This window comes from Cheilinus undulatus, linkage group 1, assembly GCF_018320785.1.
Source record: "Cheilinus undulatus linkage group 1, ASM1832078v1, whole genome shotgun sequence".
Classification (NCBI taxonomy): Eukaryota; Metazoa; Chordata; class Actinopteri; order Labriformes; family Labridae; genus Cheilinus; species Cheilinus undulatus.
In genome coordinates, this window is record NC_054865.1 from 40,476,752 (window position 1) to 40,497,835 (window position 21,084).

Consider the following 21,084-nt stretch of genomic DNA (forward strand, 5'->3'; position numbering starts at 1 on the left):
CAAGGCTGATTAAAATCTAAGACTCAGTGCTGTGATTGTAGCAAAAGGTGTACCTACTAAAAACTGACTTGAAAGAGGGGGACGATTTATGCAGTCCTTAATTTACAATACATATTTAAATTTAATTGGCATTACTCTGTTGAAATCTGTATTCACCTTGAAATTAAAGCATTTTTTTTGCTTTTTCTGTTGTTTATAAAATCAATAAAAAGGTAAATCATCCACAGGGGTGAATACTTTTTAGGCACGGTAATAGACAGAAAACTTGTCCACTGGCATTGCAGCCACAAACTTTAATAGACAGTTATATACTCTCTGCAGTATATCAGCTTAATACTCTGTACTGAAACTGTTAACTCCATACATGGTTCCTATTAAATAAAAATACATTAATTTATTCAAGAGTTTAAAAACTGAATGACTCCAAATTTATTTTACTTAAAAGAAAAGTTATAATGACTGGTAAGACACTGCCTGAGAAGTTTATAACAGGAGATTAATCTTCCCATTGGACTGTGAAGTAGTGAGGTCTGGATTATGTCCTCTAAAAACAGAAATTTACAGCAGAGACGGAGTATGGGAGGATTTCATGATAAAATGTTTTGTTTAAACAGAAATGATGAATGAGCAGAACTACAGAAGAGTCTGATAAAGAAGAGATAAAAGAACACTTGAAAGCAAAATTATAAATGGGTTTAAAGTCTTTAAACAAAGAAGGGTTTAGATGAGAGAAAACAAACCAGATACTTTTATTTCTAATGAATGTTGCATAATTCAACAGATTTGAAGATCAGCTCATTCAGTTTGATTTGGTAAATGGCTTCAACTACTGGTAATTCTCATTTCAGTCACATTAATGTTCTTCCAGTGCTAAAATGGCCATATAAAGCAGAAACTAGGAAAATGCTCCTGAATGATTTAAAATTGTTTCTCCTTAAGTTTTCAGATCTCTTAAATTTGGGCATTCTATAAACAGGAATAACATTTTAATGTATGACATTTCTGTATTAGAGAGTAATGACGCCACCATGTGGTGCACAAATGAATCAGCCAGTATGGATAATTTTCTGTGCAGTTTATTCAAATAACATTACATATGGGATGATTTTATGTTAGAGATACATGTGTCAAACCACAGATTAATCCCAGAGTGCACTTGGTGAGATTACAACAGAGAGGAAAGTGCTTTAGTGTAGATGGTAGGTTAAAAGGTGCCTTTATACATTAATGAGGAAAAGCTGATCTCTTTAATGCACTATTGGAAAAATATCAGACAAACAGCAACACTAGCATTAAAATTACAGCATTTATCGAACACTAATAATTATTCTTAGCACTTTATTTCTTTTATTTAATTTCCCCGAAAACTGAAGAGCAGAAGGACAAACAAATAACTAGTCAGTCAGCCATCTTTGACAGAAAACAGCTGTTAAAAATATCATTTACCTGCATTTACATCATAGAGTTTACATATTCTTCTGCAGTTACTGTGGGATGTAAAAGTCATGACTTGGCTGTGTGGGTGATGCTTCCCAGTGTTCTTGCAGTTTTATCCACCAGATATGTTCCTCATGCTACTCAGTAATCCTCAGAGAGGTGTGTTGCTTACATGGACGGGGCAGAAGGGGCTAAAATGATAATGAAGATCATCATCAGATTGATTTTTTTACTTGACAAGCAGGTTAAATCATAGCTTTCTAGATAGAGGTTAAGCCCAGACTACACTGTGTTTCAGTACATAAAAATGTTTTCAATAAAAGTAAATGTCAGGGAAGCAGCTAAATTCTAAGAGAGCTTGAGACAAAAGATGCAGAAACTGTGACGTCTTCTATGTATCTGAGACAAGTTTCCACGATTGTTCTGCAGTACTCACACTTGAGTTGAAAATAGCAGGGCTCACAGTAGGGCTTCCTGTTTCGGACTCGAACCTGGACTCCAGTCTCACTTCCTCCGAGGTGTTGCTGGCAGCCCACACACTGAGAGGAGGGAGAGGTGAGAAAAGAGTCCAGGATTATTCAAGACAAAGCTGACCTGCAAAGTGGGCCTTTGGCGTCTAAATCAGCCCACCATGTGCGCATCCCAAGCCCTGAAATAAGCTTTGCTTCTACCCAGAAACACATAAAATCTATAAAAGAGTGGTTTTGTGCGTCTGTTACACGTATAGAGCAGAGGATGAAGAAGTGACTTAACATCTACCCACTAATGAACCCTGGTGAGCTAAGTCAGGGGTCCTCGGCTGGTGACATTTTCACAGTGAGCATCTAAAAAGTGAAGCAGGTTAACAGGTGGGTGTGTTCCACTCAGCCAATCACATGCAGGAATTGAAAGACCAAGGGAAACAGCACCCAAACAAGACCTCACCACCAAGCCAAAAGCCATACAAACAGGAAGAGACGGTTAAAGACAGAAGCATGGAGAGGTGTCAGAGATAATCCTGCTAGAGGGTGCCTATGAAGCCTAAGTGAATCGATATATGAGCTACAGATGTGAGACTCTTCCTGCACTCACTAAAAGGTGCAGTCACAGTAGTCTTCAGCCCTATTTAATGTCCCCATAATCAGCACTGAAATAGGGAGTTCATTTAGTGTTTCTCTAGACAATCTTCTACCACATTCATAATAAATGCTCACTGACCACTTCATTAGGTAAACCTGTTCAGCTGCTCATTACTTAGCCAATCACATAGCAGCAACTTATTCATTCAGTCATAAAGGCACCTTTCTTCAATCTGATGCTCGGTTTAATCTTCAGCAGATTATCTTACGCTGCCACGTGACTGGGTGATTCAGCATTTGTGTTAATGATCAGTTGATTTTTTTATACCTATAGAAGTGGTCAGTGAGTGTATCGACTAATCCAAAGTAAACCTGTAAAGCAGAGCTACCCAAAGTGGGAACTACAGCCCCCTGGTGGGCCCCAGAAGTACTGCGGGTGAGCTGCAAGAGCCATAAAAGCCATAAACTTAATTCTAGAAATTGAAAATTTGTCTTAAATGATCATAAACAACTTTATTACATATCAGTTTATTTCTAATAATTATATACAATCAATTACATTTACACTGAATACAAGAACTACCAAATACAACAGAAGATTTAACTTACACCTTTTTATTATGTATTTTTCTACTGTACAGAAGCGGTGTCATGGTTAAACAGGTGTTGGATTATGTGGGGGGATGAGACCCAAAAGGGCAAGAAAAAGGAAATCATACAGTTTTTAAAAACATATTCAGTTTTAGTTATTTGGTTTGAGTTAACTGCACTAACCTTGGTCAAAACAAATGCCATCTTCTTTTGCAATCCAATTTCTATAGGCGTGGAAGACTAAGTGACATAATTCTATTCTTAATTTTTATCATGATGAAGTTCATTAAGTTCCATTGCTCACTGATTGTGCTCACTGATTCACAAAGTCCCATCTTAGTCAGGTGTAAAAAAAAAAAAAATAAATAAATCAATATTTTTACTTTTCTGTGAAATCCCAAAGATTTATATTCAGATCTGCTCATACATTAAATTAACATTGCTGTAAACATGTAGAAGGAACACTGCTTACTGTACTTATGAATGATGTGCCTTAGTTTTTTTTTGCTGATAGAACATTTTTAAACTAAATAAGGTGACGGTGCACTGCAACAAGTCCTTTTTTCTCAACACAATGCATAGCTGCTTCTGTCTTTCAACCATGTAACTTTAATTTGAGACTAACCAATTGAAACTGACTGACATCTGAAACTGTTTAGTTTGGACCAAACAGGAGGCCCTTTCATAAGCCCGATTCACAATGTAGTTTAAAGTCACGACATTTAAGCCCTTGTGATGTTTTGCTTTCACTACAAAGAGGCATAAAGGATGGCCCCAGGGACCCCCCCCCCACACCCACACCCACACACACACACCTCTGTGTGGTCTTTAAGGATAGTAACAGAGGCGGAACAGGATCAGCAGAGCCAGCAGGGGAGCTCAGCATCCTGTGCTGTGCCCTCTTGCCATCCTGCATTGGAGAAGTGTACTGTGAACTGCCCCACTGAAACTAAACTGAAAATAGTATCACACTGTTGGTATCAGTATGAATGTCTCAAGTTGTAAAGACTGTGGGCTTCGTTATGACATTGTTGCAGAAATGCACAATGAAAGGCCTACAGATGAGATTGACTAATTGCAGCAGGGACTAGAGCTACTGTGACCACACCTTCACCTGGTCGTGCCCTCTCACCTGGAAACAGGCGAGGTGGAAGCAGAGGCTAAGGGTCTCTATGACCATGGCTGCCCCACTACCCAGGAGACGCTCACAGACACTGCAGGTCCTCCTGCCACTGATCCTGGGGCAGCACATGTTAACAGTATGAGGCCAGAATGTATGATGAAACAGAAAACAGCACACTGAAGAATGCATTTAGGCATCAGGACTTCTGTGAGCCTCATTACCAACCTGCTGTGATGGTAGGGCTCCATGGCCATATTTCTCTGGAATAGGGTACTCCCAGTGCTGTAGCGGGAGGATGAGTTCCTGGTGGGAGCACAGTAACCAGCTGCAGCCGAGTGTGGACGAGGATAGCTGAATGGAGTGCTTGAAACTGGCGACTGGCGGAAAGTGTTCAGGTTATCCAGAGACTCGTACCTGCAGGGAAGACAATGCATGCTGCACAGCTGTAGTGAGAGGGATAGAAAAAAAAAAAAAAAGAAAGGCAGGCAAAAAGCATTATTGATACACTAGGTACAGACCTCTTCAGAGGAACCCCCAGATAGATGGGCTCCTTGTAAAAGCTGCTGCTGCGCTGACGTATCCAGCTGTTGTCGGTCAGAAGCTGAGTCCTTTTCTTCATCTCCTCCAGAATCTGCTGCCTCTCTTTCTCCACCTGAGACACAGAGTGGCCTAGGCTTTTCCTCTGTTCACCTGCACCAATCAGAGAGAAGGAAGTCCGCTCAGTCCAAAGATATGAAAGAGAGAAACTCTATGACAGAGAGGATTGGCTGATTTACCTTTGGGCTGTTTGTGAGTGCCGGCTAATGAAGGAGTAGACAAGGACTTAGCCCTAAAAGAAAAAAATACAATCGTCTACATTATTTCACACAGAAGTTTTCGTGATCAAGTCCTCACCAAACGCATTGCATGCTAATGTTGGCTTTAAAGTGGATGATCCTTTTAAAAGGCTGAAACAAGAAGTAAATAAAACAATTCAAACAACATTTTTCAGCAGGAAAACACAGTAAACTTGGACCTTTTGCTGTAAGCTAAATATTAATAACTTTTATATTGCAACTCCTGCAGACCTGAGTCACTGAGAGGGAAACTGAGCTTGTTTATTCTGACCTGTGTGCAGGCGACAGCTGAGCAAAGCCGCATGAGTCTTCAGCCCTGAGGTGAAGTATGAAGGCGAAGCACAACAGCAAGAAAGATGCCAGATTCAGCAGTATCATAGAAAAGTTCAGAATAAGAAACGATTGAAGATGTTTAGAAAAATGCAAACAAGACTGCTTTCAATTGCAGGTAATACCGACAACATGCATAACAGTTAAACGCTCAGACGAGCTGTTGACATAAGACAAGGGGAGGAAAACTTCATTTACCAGCCTTGTTCATTAATCTTCTCCTTCTGCACTCCTTCTGCATCACATTGAGTGTTTGATCCTGTTTCTTCCAGCTCATGTTTCCTGGGGCTTTGCTCTTCTTCTCTTGTTTTATTTGTCAGCCCGTTTACATGGAGCACAGTGTTGGGAGAGCTCTTGCTACCTTTGCTCATCTCAGTAGCAACAGTACTCTGCTTCAAACACATAAAAACACATATTGTTATTTTGTAGAAAAATACAAAGCAGTTAAAAGTATCATGTCACAGGACTGTTTTTTTCTGAAAACAGTGTTCCAAAACTGCATTTCAGGTTTGTAAGTAGTAAAAGTACAGTAAGGTGGTTGTTTCTGTCCATCAAAAAAATATCAAGTCAAATTTTAACCATCTAATATCACAATGCTGTGAAAATTAAAATCTCAGCATATTCACCAATAAAAAAGGAAGTTTTTCTGACTTTTTTCAATTTTGTTGCTTTAACCCAGATAAATGACCAGATCAGCAATGATCTGTAGCTTTAAAAAGGCCCCCATGATAACAAAGTGACTTCCTGCACACCTGCCCCATTGCATCTCGTTGAGCTCTCTGCCACTCAGCCTCCAGCCTCTCCTGATCCCGCTGGTACTGCTCCTTAAAACAAAAACCCAAAGACGCAGCATTAAACTTTAGATCAGTGGTACTCTACTTGTGGCCACATGCGGCTCTTTTGTGACATGATGTGGCTCTCTTAAGTCTAAAGAAGTGGTTCTCAATTGGTCCAGCCATAGCACCCACCACCACTGCTGAAATGTGGATTGTGACCCAAACTTTGCAACATTTTTTTAAAATTAATATAATGAAAACTGTTAGTTTGGAGCTTGGATGGAACAAAACATACAACTGCACAAAGAGGAAGGGACAAAAGTGTATTAGGATATGCATGTAAACATTTCATTACAGTCTGTTTTTTGTTTTTTTTTTTAATAATGTACATTTTGGTAGATTTTTTTTAAGGTCTACAGAAATTCAGACGTTATAAAAGGAAAACCATCTTTCTTGAAGATATTTCCATCCATGATAATTGGATACTTAAATCAAGATCTTAAGTAAACAGCCAAAATTTACTCCTTGTCCAGCAAAATAAAGCATATTGACTCATGTCAGCCTAGGACTTCTAGATATTTTGACATAATCTTTATTTTTCCAGGTACATCTCTGTGACCCACTGAAAACAGCCTCATGACCCACTTTTGGGTCCCGACCCACCAGTTGAGAACCACTGAACTAGAGAAGCTTAAGATGAATGATTGGGAAAAAAATTAAAGGGAGGCATTGTAAGCAGAAATCAGTTTCCAGCAAACAGTATAGATAATTCTCAAGCAGGTGACCCAGGTAAAATTGCCAACCTTCTTTTAAACCATATAGCCAATTATGGTCATGTGTGTATGAGGGAGCAAAACAAAGAGAGGCAGAGAAGCACACTGGTTTGTCTTTCCAGTAAGTTCAGAGATTGGGTTGTAATGTCTGGTGTTAAAACTGAAGCTTCTGATGCCTTCATTTCAGTATTTTTGCAGCTGATAGTTGCTGATTCAGTCCTGCACTCATTTTAAGATGATAATAATCACAATATGTATCAACACAAACAAGCCTTTATACATATTAATCTCCTGATGTGATAATAAATATCATGTAAAACATGTCAAAATGCAGGTTAACTTATTCTAACATCTCTAATGAACTGCTGACCCATATAATAAGAGCATAAACACAAAAACAAACCCATGGAATGATGCTGGGTGTGACAAAGGGTGTAATTATGGCTTTTACAGAAGTGTTTTTTCATCCTGAGTTGGGTGAAGCTGAGTGCCACTGACTTAGATGATGATTAAGATAGGATTGCTGTGTTACTCTGTGCTACTAAAGAGATTCTTCACCTGTAGGAGGCGCTCCTGTTCTTCCTGCCACTTCTCCTGACGCCTTCGATCCTCTTCGTGGTCCCATGACCAGCTGGAGGAGGAGGGGCTGAGGGATGGCACCTGGAGCTGGTGATGCAAAAAAACAGATTCAAACAGGATCACGGAGCATTACACAAACACTTTCAACACACAGATAACTTATGTTTGAACAATCTTTGATGGAGTGATGCAGATGCTGCTAACTTACATCAGATATTGCAGATTCTGAACCTCCTGAGGAAGAAAAGAAACATGTCAGCTAAAAGCACCTTTGTGTGGTGTCTGAAATATGGTAGGGCTGTCTGTAAAGGTTAGATACTCAGTGCAAAAGGCTGGGGACACATTAGAAGAGTGGGTTCATAAAGCATTGTGGCAATGCACTGGCTCATATAACATGCATTTTAAACATCATGGAATTTGTGATTTTCTTTTAAGTATTTGCAATCTGAAACACTAGAAAACTGATAAATTATACAAACTCTACTTTGATTTCCTTACTTATATCTTTTGCAACCTTCAGCTACACGGGAAATATACAGTGGCTCCAAAGAGTCTACACACCCCTTTTAAAAGGCCTGGTTGTGGTGTAAAAAATTATGCCAAAATATTCCACACTTTCTCCACCTTTAATGTAACTTATGACATATACAATGTATATGAAGACAAAGTGACAACCCAGACAACCCCTTACTCCTGAATGCTTCTTTCAAAATCTTCACATATCCTTCTTTCTTCATGATTCCTTCCACCTTTATGGTTCCCAAATCCAGACCCACTGAAGCATTCCCACACATCATAACACTCCCACTGTCATGTTTCACCCTGGGGACAGTGCTCTTTGGGTTATACGCCTCTCCCTTCTTCCTCCACAATAAGCAACATCTCCATGGCCAAAGAGCTCATCTGACCAAAGGACACTCTTCAAGTATGCATAATCTTTCTCTAGGTTGTCCCTAACATACTTCAGTCTGGCTTGAAGGTGTGTCTTTTGCATAAGTGGAGTTTTCTAGGTCTGCAGTCTCTCAGTCCATTCCTTTTCAGGGCTCTAGTGATAGTCTTCTTTGAGACTAAAATTCCTGAATTAGCTAAGTCCTTCACAAGTGTCTTGGTAGTTGTTCTGGGGTCTTAAGATACACCTCTCACTAGTTTTCTTTCCAGAGTCTTTGAAATCTGTCTTTTCCGGCCTCTGCCAGGCTTGTTTTGTACTGTGTGGCTCTCTTTGAACTGATGATGTAAACAAAAACCATTGAAACACTGATCTAAGAAAATATACCACATCAGGACTTGGAATCGGTAAATAATATCAAGAAATTCTACTGCAGGACAAAAATTATAATCAAGACAACCCTTAAGGTATTAGATATGTTTTTAAATTAATTCCCCTTAAAAGGTGTGGGTTGTTCTGTCAGGTTGTATTTGTTTAATGTTATATTAACCCTCTGAGGTTAGTGCACGTACTGCCACGTTTTCACAACATATTCCCTGTTTTATGTTTTATCTTCGTCTTTTTACGTCGTAGAAATGTGGTGCAAACTATTTGGAGAACAGGAGAATCTCATCTTTCACTTACGCCCTCACTTGCCATCCTATGTGATTCACAATCGGAGTTAAAGGGCCAATAAGGGAGCAAAAGCCACATGCCGTCACTGGAGGAATCCCTTTTCCATCAACTCACACATACATAATTGGTTTAATCCTAAGTTTGTCAGCTTTTGCCCACCAATTAACACTCTGGAATCCCAAAGGCCCTCCCTATAACAGTTTTTTTCAGAAGAGTTAAGGCAAGAGACCAGAGCAAGAGGAGCTGTTGACTTCTGATGATTGCGAAGTGAGGCCAAAGCCATTATTCAGCCTAATTTTTCTCATATTTGAGACATTTGGTGAAAACAGAGTGACAGACAAAATTCATACTAAAAAAATGACATGACACAATTTCATTTCAGACATGTTTTCTGCACGTACCTGTTATTTTATTCATATATTCCACTACTTTGTGAAGGTAAGACCTATTTCAAGCACTAAAACAATTCTTTCACATGGGTGAAGGTGTGTTTTAACAAGAGATTCAAACATGTTTAAAGATCAAATTCAAAATTCAGCATTTAGGATAAAAATAACTCTTTACACAGTCCTCTAGGACAAAAATGTGCCCCAGCATGCATAAAATGAGATTGTCCTGAAAATTTTGATATAAAACACTTGGGTATGGTGTTATTTGCAAGTACCTTAAAAAGGAGAATTAAAAAATAATGTAAAAATCGAGGACATTACCTTGACCTCAGAGGGTTACAGGTGGTATATCTTTGCATCCTTTTTACATCACATATATATGGCATTTTACCAGGGAAGTGTAGACCTTTTTAGAGCCACTGTCAGACATACAACCAAGACACAAATAAGAATCCAAAGTTGTCTCTGTAGTTTTAATTACAGGGCCTGAAGAAAAAAAATCTAATCACACCTTTTGTTTAATACAAATATGATGTGTAAGATTTTTCTGCAGGTTTGTTATGCAATCAGCAAACATTTCTACTAATGTGTCCTTGGCCTTAAGACACTACAAGCACACTACAGAAGAAAGTTTCCAAAAGTGTTTAAATTGCAATAATAATGGATTACAAAAAAAGTTTCACAAGTTTTATCACAGCAAATCTGCCCTTTTAATGGTCAGAATATTTCACATCAACCAATGTAAATGCAAGCATGAAAGTGCAGCTAAAATAAGATCACTCCACACAGTATAAACATTTACCACACAAGTAAACCCATGAGCTGAATCCTGCAGAGCCTGAAGAGAGAAGCCATTGTAGCAGGACATGCATCAGATTCATTAACAACCACAAAAGGAAGGCAGCATCACAAACCAGTCATTGTGCTAAACATTAAAAAAGCCACCAATTAGAAATTACATCCCATTAACACAGAGCATCTAACGGTTCAGTAAAAAAAGCACTTGTTGCATGGAGAACATTGTATGTTTTAGACATGATTAGGGCTGTGAGATATGTGCCAACATGGGAAATGTGCCGCGACCCACGATGTTTCTGCCTCAGTTGTTGTTTTAACGAAGTACACGAAAAAAATTAAACATCAATTTGAGCTGCTACACCAAGCCAAGCACCAGCCACCAAAGAAGCTACATGGAGTTCAAGTTCAAATAGGAGCTTTACCTTTCTGTCTGAAAAATTCAGCCCTCCTTCTCTGATTTTTCTTAATAATATCTTTATAATCTACATGAAGAGGAAGGCCGGATAAGGTAGAGGAAGAACATCAGAGCACACTTTATGTGAGGAATAAGTCCAACAGGGCATGTTCACCTTGATTCCTGTTATTACCTTTAGTTCTGGCTGTCCTGTAGTTGTCTGCGAGCTCTCCGTTCATGACTTTACCCTGCATAACCTGGGCAGGTGAAAGAACACCAAGATTCACCCAATGAGCACCACGTCTGATGCTACAGAAGAAGAGCTTTGTGTTTCTATGAACTGGCTTAAACAATGCTCACATCGTCAGTCTGCCCATTGATTTTTGACACTTTCACTGTGGTGTCTGAAGAAGCACCACTGTTGGCATGGTGATCGGGACAACCTATCAGAACGGGTGCTGCGGAAGTCAAATTGAGGGTCATCCTGCTATGGCCCGGCTGGTTGTGACGACTTCTCTCTCTGGTGCTCCAATCTAATGAAAACAACCACCAATCATAAACTAAGGGCACGCTGTAGACCAACATTTGTGACCGCTGGTAAGAAGTTTGAGATTAAATTAGAACTAATTACTTCATAAGGTGGCAAAATAATAACATCTCCTTAGCATCATTATCTTACCCTTGTTGCCATAGCGCCGGATGTCCATGGTCAGACTGCCAGTTTGCAGGGAGGACGTCATTTTATCCTTCCACTGGGTATAGTTCATGTATGCCACTGCAACCCCATTAACAGCCACAATCTCATCGTCCACACACAGCTGGCACAGCTCTGCTGGGCTGCCTGAGGAGGAAGGACAGGTACCGGCAAAATGAAGAAAGATGAAAACATAGTATGACACAAGGGTGCCAAAAACGATGTCAGTTTACGTAATTATTTAACAAGAAATGAGAAACAAACTGCTGAAATGAGGACGAGGTTGCAGAAAAGTAGGCCAGTAAACAAAAACTACAAGCCAGGAGTAAGTGAGACATCCTCGAACATATGATTAAATATTCATGCTGGAGTTTAAAATCATTGGCTTCATTTTGTAGGGTACTTTGTAGTTCCTCACAGGCACTGTAGATGCACAATAAACAAAAAAAAATACCACTCTGAGCTTTTCCAAACATCCCAGTTTTAGTTTGGATTACTAACATTGTTTGTACTTTGCCCACAGAGACAAAATTATTTCAAAATATATCCAAATTCTACCAAGGTCAAATTTATAGCCCCACTAGTGCCAACAGACAGTTTCTCCTTTTTGCTAGATAACAGCCTGCAGTCATTTGTTGTAGTTTTCAACAAGTCTCAGACACATCTCCTCCAACAAGTCTCAGGAATTCCAGCCCATTCTTCTTCAGCCAGTCTCTCAAGCTCCAGATTTGACCAGTCTTATTATAACGAAATTCTGTCAAGACTGTTTGATTTTTCAGGGACAAATTTTTCTCCTAAAGCCTTTGATTTCTCATGGATTTTCTCCGAAAGTGCAGCCCTTCCTGCTTTTAGCGCAGCAAAAGAATGATAGCCTTTTCAGAACAATATTTCTACTTCCCCTTTTTAAATTTTATCTGCTTCTTGGAAGTGATTAACTATCTTTTTTAACCTTAACACAAGCTTTAATCCTGTCTCCTCCATCAGCTGCACATTGATATGTGCCAGTGGAGGAGGAGGGGAGTCTACGGGCTGAAATTAGTTATTAAAACTTAAAGAAAAAAAGAGAAAGTCTAAATCATTTCCGAGAAGCAGATATATAGGAAAATAGAAATATCATACTGAAAAAGGGCTCCAGCTCCGTGAAATATCTCTGCCTCATTACGACGATGACAGTGATTATCATGATGATCGATTAAAAAAAAGGTAAAAGTAATCATTGCATCCCCTTTTCTACATCCAGCTGTCTGTGACATGACAAGCAGTAAAATCAGACAGCTCAGCTCGAGCTGCCATGGCTGGGTTTAGAGTGCTGCGACACTCGTGCTTGACAGCTGATTGCAGCCGTAGTGCGCATGTGTGTTTTCAGAAACTGTGGTTTTCCCTGTTTACATGGAGACGGAGACGTTTTGAAAAACTTCCACTCTGCAGCCAGTTTCCAGAAAGTTTTGTTTTCAGGCACAAAAACGCCGTTGCCGTGTAAACGGACAGTCAAAACACTACAAAACTTTTGCGTTTTCACTCAAAAACACCATATAAACGGGGCCAAAGAAAAGATCCAGACCCAGTTTCGCTGCTGACTGCTTCAGGATTTCTTTCAGAATCTTCACATATCCTTCTTTCTTTATAATTCCCTCCAGCCTGAAGCATCCCCACAGCATAATACTCCTACCACCACGTTTCACTGTGAGGACGGTGTTTTTTGGGTTTAAACAACTTTTCCTCCAAACATAAGCAACATCTATGTGGACAAAGTGCGCTAGTTGGGTCTCATCTGACTCAACGACATGCTTCCAGTATGCAGAATCTTTCTCCAGGTTGTCCTTGGCACACTTCAATCTGGTTTAAAGGTGTCTCTTCTGCAGAAGTGGCGTTTTCTTGGTCCATTTCTGTGCAGGGCTCTAGTGATGGTCTTCTTTGAGACTACAAGTCCTGACTTGGCCAAGTCCTTCACTAGAGTCTTGGCAGTTGTTCTGGTGTCTTTAGACACATCTCTCACTAGTTTTCTTTCAAGAGTCTTTGAAATCTTTCTCCCCTGCCTCTGCCAGGCTTGTTCTGGACTGTGTGACTCTTTAAATTTCTTGATACTTCTCACTCCAGTTCTTGATGCTTGGAAACGCTTTGATAACTTTGCATTTCCTTCTCCTGCTTTGTGAGCATCAACAGTCCTCTTACTAAAGTCCAAACTGATTTCTCTTGTTTTTGCCATGATGCTTTCTCCAGTGACAGCTTAGACCCATACTGAATTTTTCATACTGTGTGTAAATTGGAAGCTAACCCTCAGTTTTAACTTGATTTTGCAAATTTTGAATATTGCACCAACTGGTTTGTTTATGCCATGGCTTGTCAAAAAGGTCAGTTCAAAAGGGGCTAATATTTTAGACCCTGCTGGGGTTTTTTATGTGTGTGTGTAAAATAATTGTTGTTGCTTTTTTTCAGTGAACATCAAAGTCTGGTGTATTTGATCATAACATAAAATAGTTGGCCGTGCTGAGTCCACTTCAAGAGGTGGTCTTGGTCATTGACCACAAAGATATGAACACAGGAGATGTGAATGCAACCATGCCCAAGAACAGGGCATGCAGAGATGTAAAGGTAATTCTAAATGTCTCCTGGCTCTTTAAAATCTGTCATATCTGTGCAGCACAGACCCATTTCAACCTCTGAATTACACAGAAGAGGTAGGAATAGGAAGAAGGTCACTGTTTGTGCCTTACAATAATAAAAAGATCCATAATATGATGCAGGATGGTGATCCAAAAGTGGATGATCAACTACTTGAAAACTGCAATCCGCTGTATCAAATAAAGTTTATATGCAGGAGTACTCAGGCATGTAGCGATGTGACTAATGTGAAAGCAGACTAATGGGGAAGAAGCGAAGGGGAGCAATCATGCTTTGGCATGTTACAAAACAATCCTGCCTGATGTGATAACGCCCTTAGCTTAACTGTCAGATTTAAAGACATTGACAGGTCTCTGCACTGAGGAAGAATACAGAACACAAATCATCACATACATTTCAATGAGCCCGATTTTGAATCCTGAAGAAGCAAGAAAAATGAGATCGCTACAGCAATGCAGTCCTAGTAACTAAAATGTTCTAATTTCACATTACATTGCCTAAAACAATACCGTGTCCGCCTAACTTTAAATGCAATGGTAATGAGGCAAAACTACAGTAAACAACTGTTTAATGTATCGCAAAGTCTTACCTGGTTGGATGAATTTGACTCTCACCCCTCTGGAGTCCCGGTGCGTCTGGAAACCAAAGTCTGGTACACTGTTGGGTTTGAGTGTAAGGCTCACTCTCATGTCACTGTGATCCACCTGAAACACACACAAGTGTAAAGATGACACCCTGTGATCCAATGTCCTGCGCTTCCTGAAGGAAATTAGATACTTCAGAGGCCTGCCACACATATAGGGACACACAGAGGGGCCAGTTCATCGCATACTGAACAGAAAATGTAGTGAAATCATCACAGCAGCCCTGCAGTCAACAGCATCTAGTATTGTGTTTAACTATCAGGTGTGCAGCCAATCCAATGTAAATGCTTTCATTTTTAATCAGCGTTTTAGTTCATTTTGTTAAAAGGATTTACTCTTACCACCTTCTGGTAAAAAGTCAAGGTGATCATTAAATGCAGCATCAAAAAATGAAATATATTAGGTTTGAGAGGATATGCTTCTAACTGGGGGTTTACCAAAACATCAGAGCTCACTATTAAAATGAACACACTGTTGACAATTATAATCAGGTTGGCATTAATAGTTACACTGGAAGCTACACCATGTCACAAAACTCTGCTTCAATAACAGTGTTGTAAAAAGGGATTTTTGGAGCATCACCCTGACAGGTAAAAAAATCACTACAGAGTAAAGAAAATGTATAATTGTTTTTGCATATAATTTTTTTACCTTGACAGTGGTAAAATCACAAATCATACGTGTGAGCAGCATTGCACAGCAGCAGGATCTAGCTCACTTTCAGGGAATACATTTTTTTTTAATGATATTATCTCTGACGTGTCATTTAGACAGTTTCATATTTCCTTTGCATGGGATACATTTCATTTCCATCATACAAGGGTAGGAAAGGGCAGAGTGTTTCAAAAGAATTCTTGGAGGGTGACTGGGCGAACGTCTGTCACATTCATTACAGGCTAATCAAAGTGACATTTAATGTAGTAGGCATGCATAGATCCTGTAAGTGAACTACATAATGTGAGCTCAACAGGCAGACACTGCCATCTACCACTGGGGGAGCAACTTGGTAAACAGAACTCCTACCAAAGCCAGTCAGGCAAGAAACAAAAGCCTACATAATCAGTGGGGTTATTTGCTCTTCTTTAAATAAAGAAATGATTTAAAAAAATGCTGCTATGGCTAAATCTTAGGCAGCAGCCACTGTTTACTGACTTGCAGTCAAACTAAAGCATACTTGTAATTATCATTGCAGAAAATGACAGGCACGTCAATAAGGAAATGTTGTCCAGTTCAGGTAAACAGCTGCTATAGCTTTATCCGTGTTTATCACTTTACCAGCAGCAATCATCGTTTACCGCTTGCAGTACAACTAAACCCCACCTGTAGCTACCGCCTTGTTCTCCTCAAATGATGCTGATGAGTCCAGTAATCTTTCAGACAAGGTACAAACATTTCAGATTTGACCTTTATAAGCATCTCTCTGATTACAGGCATGGAACCTGGTCAACCCCTCAGCTTTGTAAGGTCAATTATCTACATCTTCACAACACAAAAGCACACAGAAAAACAACCAAACTCTATGCATCTTCCTTCTAAGTCAGGGAAGGTCCCTAAAGTATTCAAAAGTGTGCTTTTTGCCTTTCCAGAGACATCCTCATTCAAGCTCCTGATATGTCTTGAGTAGTTTTTGACAGCATTACTGAAAGAGACACAACAACAATACTGACTGACTGACATTTCTACTACTAGCAAATTTTCTAAAAATGCTCGTCTGAAATCAAAAGGACCATAATGTACTGAAGTAACACATTATGGTAACAGACTGTTCATGTAGTTTTGCTGATTGTTCTGGGAAATTTCCCATAAGACTGTTGGGAGTGTGCCTCTGGAAAATCTCAGTTTTGGGGGCCTTGTAGCTCTAGCACTTCACCTTAACCCTCCATTCCAATAATGTGACACACTATCCCTAGATGTGAGCGCAAAATGTAGGGGTAGGGCTAAGTGGAAGAGGCAAGGGGTGTTTGAGTCAGTGGCTGTGCATACAATAAAGCCCAGCGTTACCTGAAAGCACCAGCTGTGTTGGCAGCTCAGAAAAATGAACATTGATGACTCATTATTGCTGTATATTATAGTACTAATGTTTGGTCTACAGTGCCAGTTGCTCATTTTTTAAGTATAAAGTGATTCAAGCAACCATTTATCAGAAATCATGAAATGAAGAAACCTTTTTTACCTCGAGTTTTCGTGATTTTCAATCACACTTCCTCAGCATGTTTCTCTCAGACAGTTAAAACCACAAAAGGTGTTTATTTGATAAAATTTCACTAAAATTGCTTATTTGATCTTTCATTCATAGTAGGCTATTTGAATAAATATCCAAAGTGGAAACTGCCTCAGGTGAAAAAGCAAACTGCCTTTGAAACCAGGCAAATAAAAAATACTTTGCCCGAGCTGGATGATGAAGACTTCAGACTGCATCACTGATTAAACGATAACATTGATTTTACAACCAATAACTAAATAGAGGGCACTTTGTTGAAAGTATAAAGTTGTACTTCAGTCAGTTCATATAACTACAATTTTCATTCTCTTTATGTACTTCATAAAAATAATCCATCCTACCTTTGAGAAGTCAGTACTTGCATTAGTAGTGAGGCTGGATGTTTTGTTGTGGTGGGCCTGCTGGTTTGAATAAGGTGTCGGTAGGAGCTGGACTTGGCTAGAGGGCTGTTGGTGATAGCCGTTGGTCTGGAAGGAGGTCTGACTTGGTAAAATGGCACCTTTTACCTCCTTCCCCTGATCTGTACCATTATGCTGTCCCTGATGCTCTTTCTGGAACGGAGCCTTCAGATGAATGGTCGCAGTCTGCCTTTTGAGAAAAGATTCAGCTGGTGGAGAAAGATATTCCTCTTTCTCACATTTCAACAGCAGACCCTGGTGGCTGTCTACCTGGAGATGGACAAAAATAGCATGTGCTCAGAGTGTGACATCTAACTGAACCCTTTATGCTGCAGTTGTACAAACTATAAGCAAAAAAAAAAACCTTTGTAAAATAAAGATGTATAATCTTTCATTGAGTTTAGACTGCTCACAATGGTGCAGCAGCATTTACATTATTAATGAGGAGGGCGATCCAAGATAACAAGTGTAACACAAACTCACATTGATGCCTGCACACAAACTTCTCTGACGTTAACTAAAGGAATCCCAGAGCAGATTTCTGAACACTGCCTGTCCATTAAGCCTCACAGCATCTAGACTATAAAACAAAAATTGGCAGTTGGCACGCTATCCTCTTCTGATAGCTTGCTTATGGAACTGCAGAACTTCAGTTTTCAAAAGTCTGTTCATCTATCCTCCCATCAGATCTGTTACTATGACCACCAGAATTTTCAGAGCATATTCTTTAAAATATTAAGTGATTGACACTATCGTTTGACAGAAAAGTCACAAAGGGGTGTAATCCCAGCACACCTAATTTTTTAAATGTTATTTTCTGGGGTTTTTGCTCTTTTGACGGTATTTATCAGCAGTATGTTGTATGGTGACATACAAATAACATCACTTGCCTTTAGAAATGTTTCATTTAATATTCCACAACCATAGCAGGTCAGCTGTGTCTATGAAGGCTTTTTGTCCATGAGGTAGCACAGTGCAAGGAGATGCCACTCCTCAAAGAGTGCACTTACAAGAGGAACGCACTAGTGGACAGCACTCTAGAGCATGGATGGTAATTACATATGGATAGAGGGGAAAAAAAGAAAAAAATGGTTCTCAAATATAATTTGATGGCTGTAAATGCACCTGGGTGGCCTACCTGGGTGTCATATGAAGTGTGGAAGACACTGGTTCTAACTCAGGGTGGTAAAAAGAGGGATGTGTATAAAATAGGGCTGCCAAATGGTTAAAATGTATGCATTTCTGTAGAAAACCTTAATTCATCTCCCCTTTGTGTCACATTTTGATATTTCACAATTTTGTATTTAAAACAGTTTGTGTTTCATTTTGGATATCTGTACTATATTAAACTTAGGGAACTGATGTCCTGCTTGGATACTGATCTGCTTTTATTTTTAAACGAAGAAAAATATTCAGGTAGATTTACAATTGGCATTAACTTAACCAGGAAAAAATGAGCTTGTTATGGATTTGAAAGGAAATAAAGGAGTAGTAAAAAGGTACATTTTTGGTAACGCAAGATGAAGATGGCTTAAGCGCTTTGCACTGAGTTGTTTTTTTTTTTTTTTTTTATTTGAAATAAGACATGAAGATGGAGAGTTGTACTTATTTTACTCCACAGTGGCTGCATGGAGACACTGCAATGACTAAACAAAAGAGTGCACAAAGGGACGACAAAGCATGTCATTAATGTCAATTATAAAAAGAATAGGCACCAATTATGGACCTTAAATGCTCTTAATATATTAATGCTGAGATCCCCAGCACAAAAAAGCAGCAAACATAAAGGTCAAATGTCCAGTGTGTACCTCTGTGTCAGCCCAGTTTTTACAGTTACAGTCATAACTACTAACAATACTGCCTACTACCTTCCAAATAGTTTTTTTAACCACATCTACAGTGAAAATCACAAGGACTGATCAAATTTGTTGAACAACAAGCATATTTTTTAAATAAACAGGAAACCAGAGCCTGAGGAATCCCATCACAGTGTCATCAACAGCCAAGGCGCATTGATGGGTATGGAGAGAGAAGGCTGGCCAACAGAAGACCTCCTGGAGCTAAATTTACTGAAAACTTAACTCTGTGTTCTGATAGAAAGGTGCCACAGCACTGAATTCCTTGACTGGGATATTTTGGTGACAAAAAGGGCACCTTGATAATATTAGGCTGTCCTGTTGTTAAAGGTTGTCAGTCTGGGATACACACATGTAAGCTGGTAATACTGGTCAAAACTTGTTTACTCCAAATGCAGAGCAACTGTGTAGAAACCATTTAGCCAAACCCCAATACCATCAGTGAGCTACAGTGTTTTAGTTCTGCAAAGCATTTTACTTACATTGCACAGTCTTGGCAGTGAGGACACCCTTGACTGTTTGCTTCCAAAGGGTCTTGCTGTGATTGCAGATGAGAGACGGGATGAACCCTCGGACCTCCTGTATCCACGAGGCAGGCTGGCTGAGCCAGACCAAGATCCAGCTCTAGGAAAGTACTTGTAGTTTCCTGCAGCCTGCAGGCCTTGGCTTTGCTCCACAGCTGGGTCATAAAGTGTCTTCTGGGTATCCTCCTGGGACTTGTGGTTCTGATATGACAGGTCATCGGAAGGATCGACCGCTTTTGAGCAAAGAGTTTGAGCTTCTGGATCAATGCAGGATGTAATCCTGGAGCAGGTTGGCCCTGTGGTATTGCTTGGCTGTAAAGTTGTGATCAAGGTGGAGATTTGGTTTGTGAGGATGTTTTCTGACTGGGTTGTTTCAGATGTGGGCTGGGAAGGATCCAGGCAGCCCTGGGCTCTGATGGGGGTCTGGGAGCTGAAGGGACAGTCTGGAGAAGGTGTGGTAACTCCTGCTCCATTTGAGGCCAGGGAGGCGATAGGGGTCTCCTCTCCCAGGATGATCGCATCAGAAGCAGGCATGGATCCAACTGAGGACCCCTGAAAAAAGATGAAACTTGTTTTCCAACATAAAATTTATACAGGATCTCTTTATGATGACTACTCTCAGAATTTGTTAATGTTGGCATTTTTGCCTCAAAAATACATGAGGAAACATGGCCAGGGACATTAATAAAGATCAGGAAGATCACACAGAACAAAAGTGTAGACTTACCAGAGAGTGGGTTGAGATGTGGGTGTTCAGAGGACTTGTGGGGCTGTAAGGTGTCTCAGTGGCGTAGCTGCGGGTCAGCAGAGCTTGCCTACGTGGCTTCAGATCAAGACTTGATGATTTTGATGGAGAAGAGGAGGAGTAAGGACTAGGGGCAGGGTAAGGACTGGGGCCAGGGTAATGCCTGCGCAGTGACTGTTGGTCTCTGAGGAATTAGCATGTAAGATAAGAAGCAGCGATGTAATAAAAGGAGGCAGAAAAGGGGGGGGGGGGTGTCATATTACAAGGGCTCTATGCTGCATGCATAACAGTTTCAAAGCAAGCTCAGCTGCTTTTCATGCAAATGTTTAATTCTTAAAGCAGCAGGGTTCGGAAGTGCAAATTCAAGATTATTATGGCATTTGTATTTTAATCACACCTCTTCAGCAGTCCGCCTTGTGCTCCATTTCTGTCAAAAGTAGTTCCAACCCCATTAACCATCTGGCTTATGACATGCTCTCTGTCCTGGGACTTTCTATAGGAGTCAGACTTGGTGCTCCTGCGACGGTTCTTCCACTTTGTCAGGTCCTAAGACAAATTGATAACCACACATTAACATTTTCTTTTTGTATCAAACTCCAATTTACAGTCAATCGAATGTGAAGTGTTGTACACATGTTAAGGCTCAATAGATTTTCTTTGCACTGAATTCAATCCGTCAGTTATTTCTAATAAGATGATTTTACATTGTGCAACTCTTAACAATAACAATGACAC

General features: G+C 39.9%; 1 protein-coding gene across 7 annotated transcripts in view; it reads right to left on the minus strand.

Moving 5' to 3' along the window:
• Positions 1–1,060: 1,060 nt before the first annotated feature.
• lmo7b (LIM domain 7b) overlaps positions 1,061–21,084 on the minus strand; it is a 44,374-nt gene continuing 24,350 nt past the window's right edge. For 4 of the 7 annotated variants that reach the window (XM_041785790.1, XM_041785774.1, XM_041785747.1 and 1 more), the window contains exons 11-29: positions 20,747–20,895; positions 20,332–20,533; positions 19,563–20,156; positions 17,168–17,494; positions 14,551–14,665; positions 11,325–11,486; positions 11,006–11,178; positions 10,839–10,902; positions 7,712–7,737; positions 7,483–7,590; positions 6,128–6,199; positions 5,574–5,767; positions 5,317–5,361; positions 4,986–5,038; positions 4,728–4,899; positions 4,435–4,623; positions 4,219–4,324; positions 1,874–1,976; positions 1,061–1,628 (exon numbers count right to left, since the gene is read on the minus strand). In XM_041785790.1, the coding sequence (XP_041641724.1) occupies positions 1,606–1,628; positions 1,874–1,976; positions 4,219–4,324; positions 4,435–4,623; positions 4,728–4,899; positions 4,986–5,038; positions 5,317–5,361; positions 5,574–5,767; positions 6,128–6,199; positions 7,483–7,590; positions 7,712–7,737; positions 10,839–10,902; positions 11,006–11,178; positions 11,325–11,486; positions 14,551–14,665; positions 17,168–17,494; positions 19,563–20,156; positions 20,332–20,533; positions 20,747–20,895 (2,877 nt within the window). In that variant the 3' untranslated portion in view covers positions 1,061–1,605. The remainder of the gene's footprint in view (positions 1,629–1,873; positions 1,977–4,218; positions 4,325–4,434; positions 4,624–4,727; positions 4,900–4,985; positions 5,039–5,316; positions 5,362–5,573; positions 5,768–6,127; positions 6,200–7,482; positions 7,591–7,711; positions 7,738–10,838; positions 10,903–11,005; positions 11,179–11,324; positions 11,487–14,550; positions 14,666–17,167; positions 17,495–19,562; positions 20,157–20,331; positions 20,534–20,746; positions 20,896–21,084) is intronic. The other 3 variants (XM_041785765.1, XM_041785781.1, XM_041785800.1) reach the window with 3 other exon arrangements.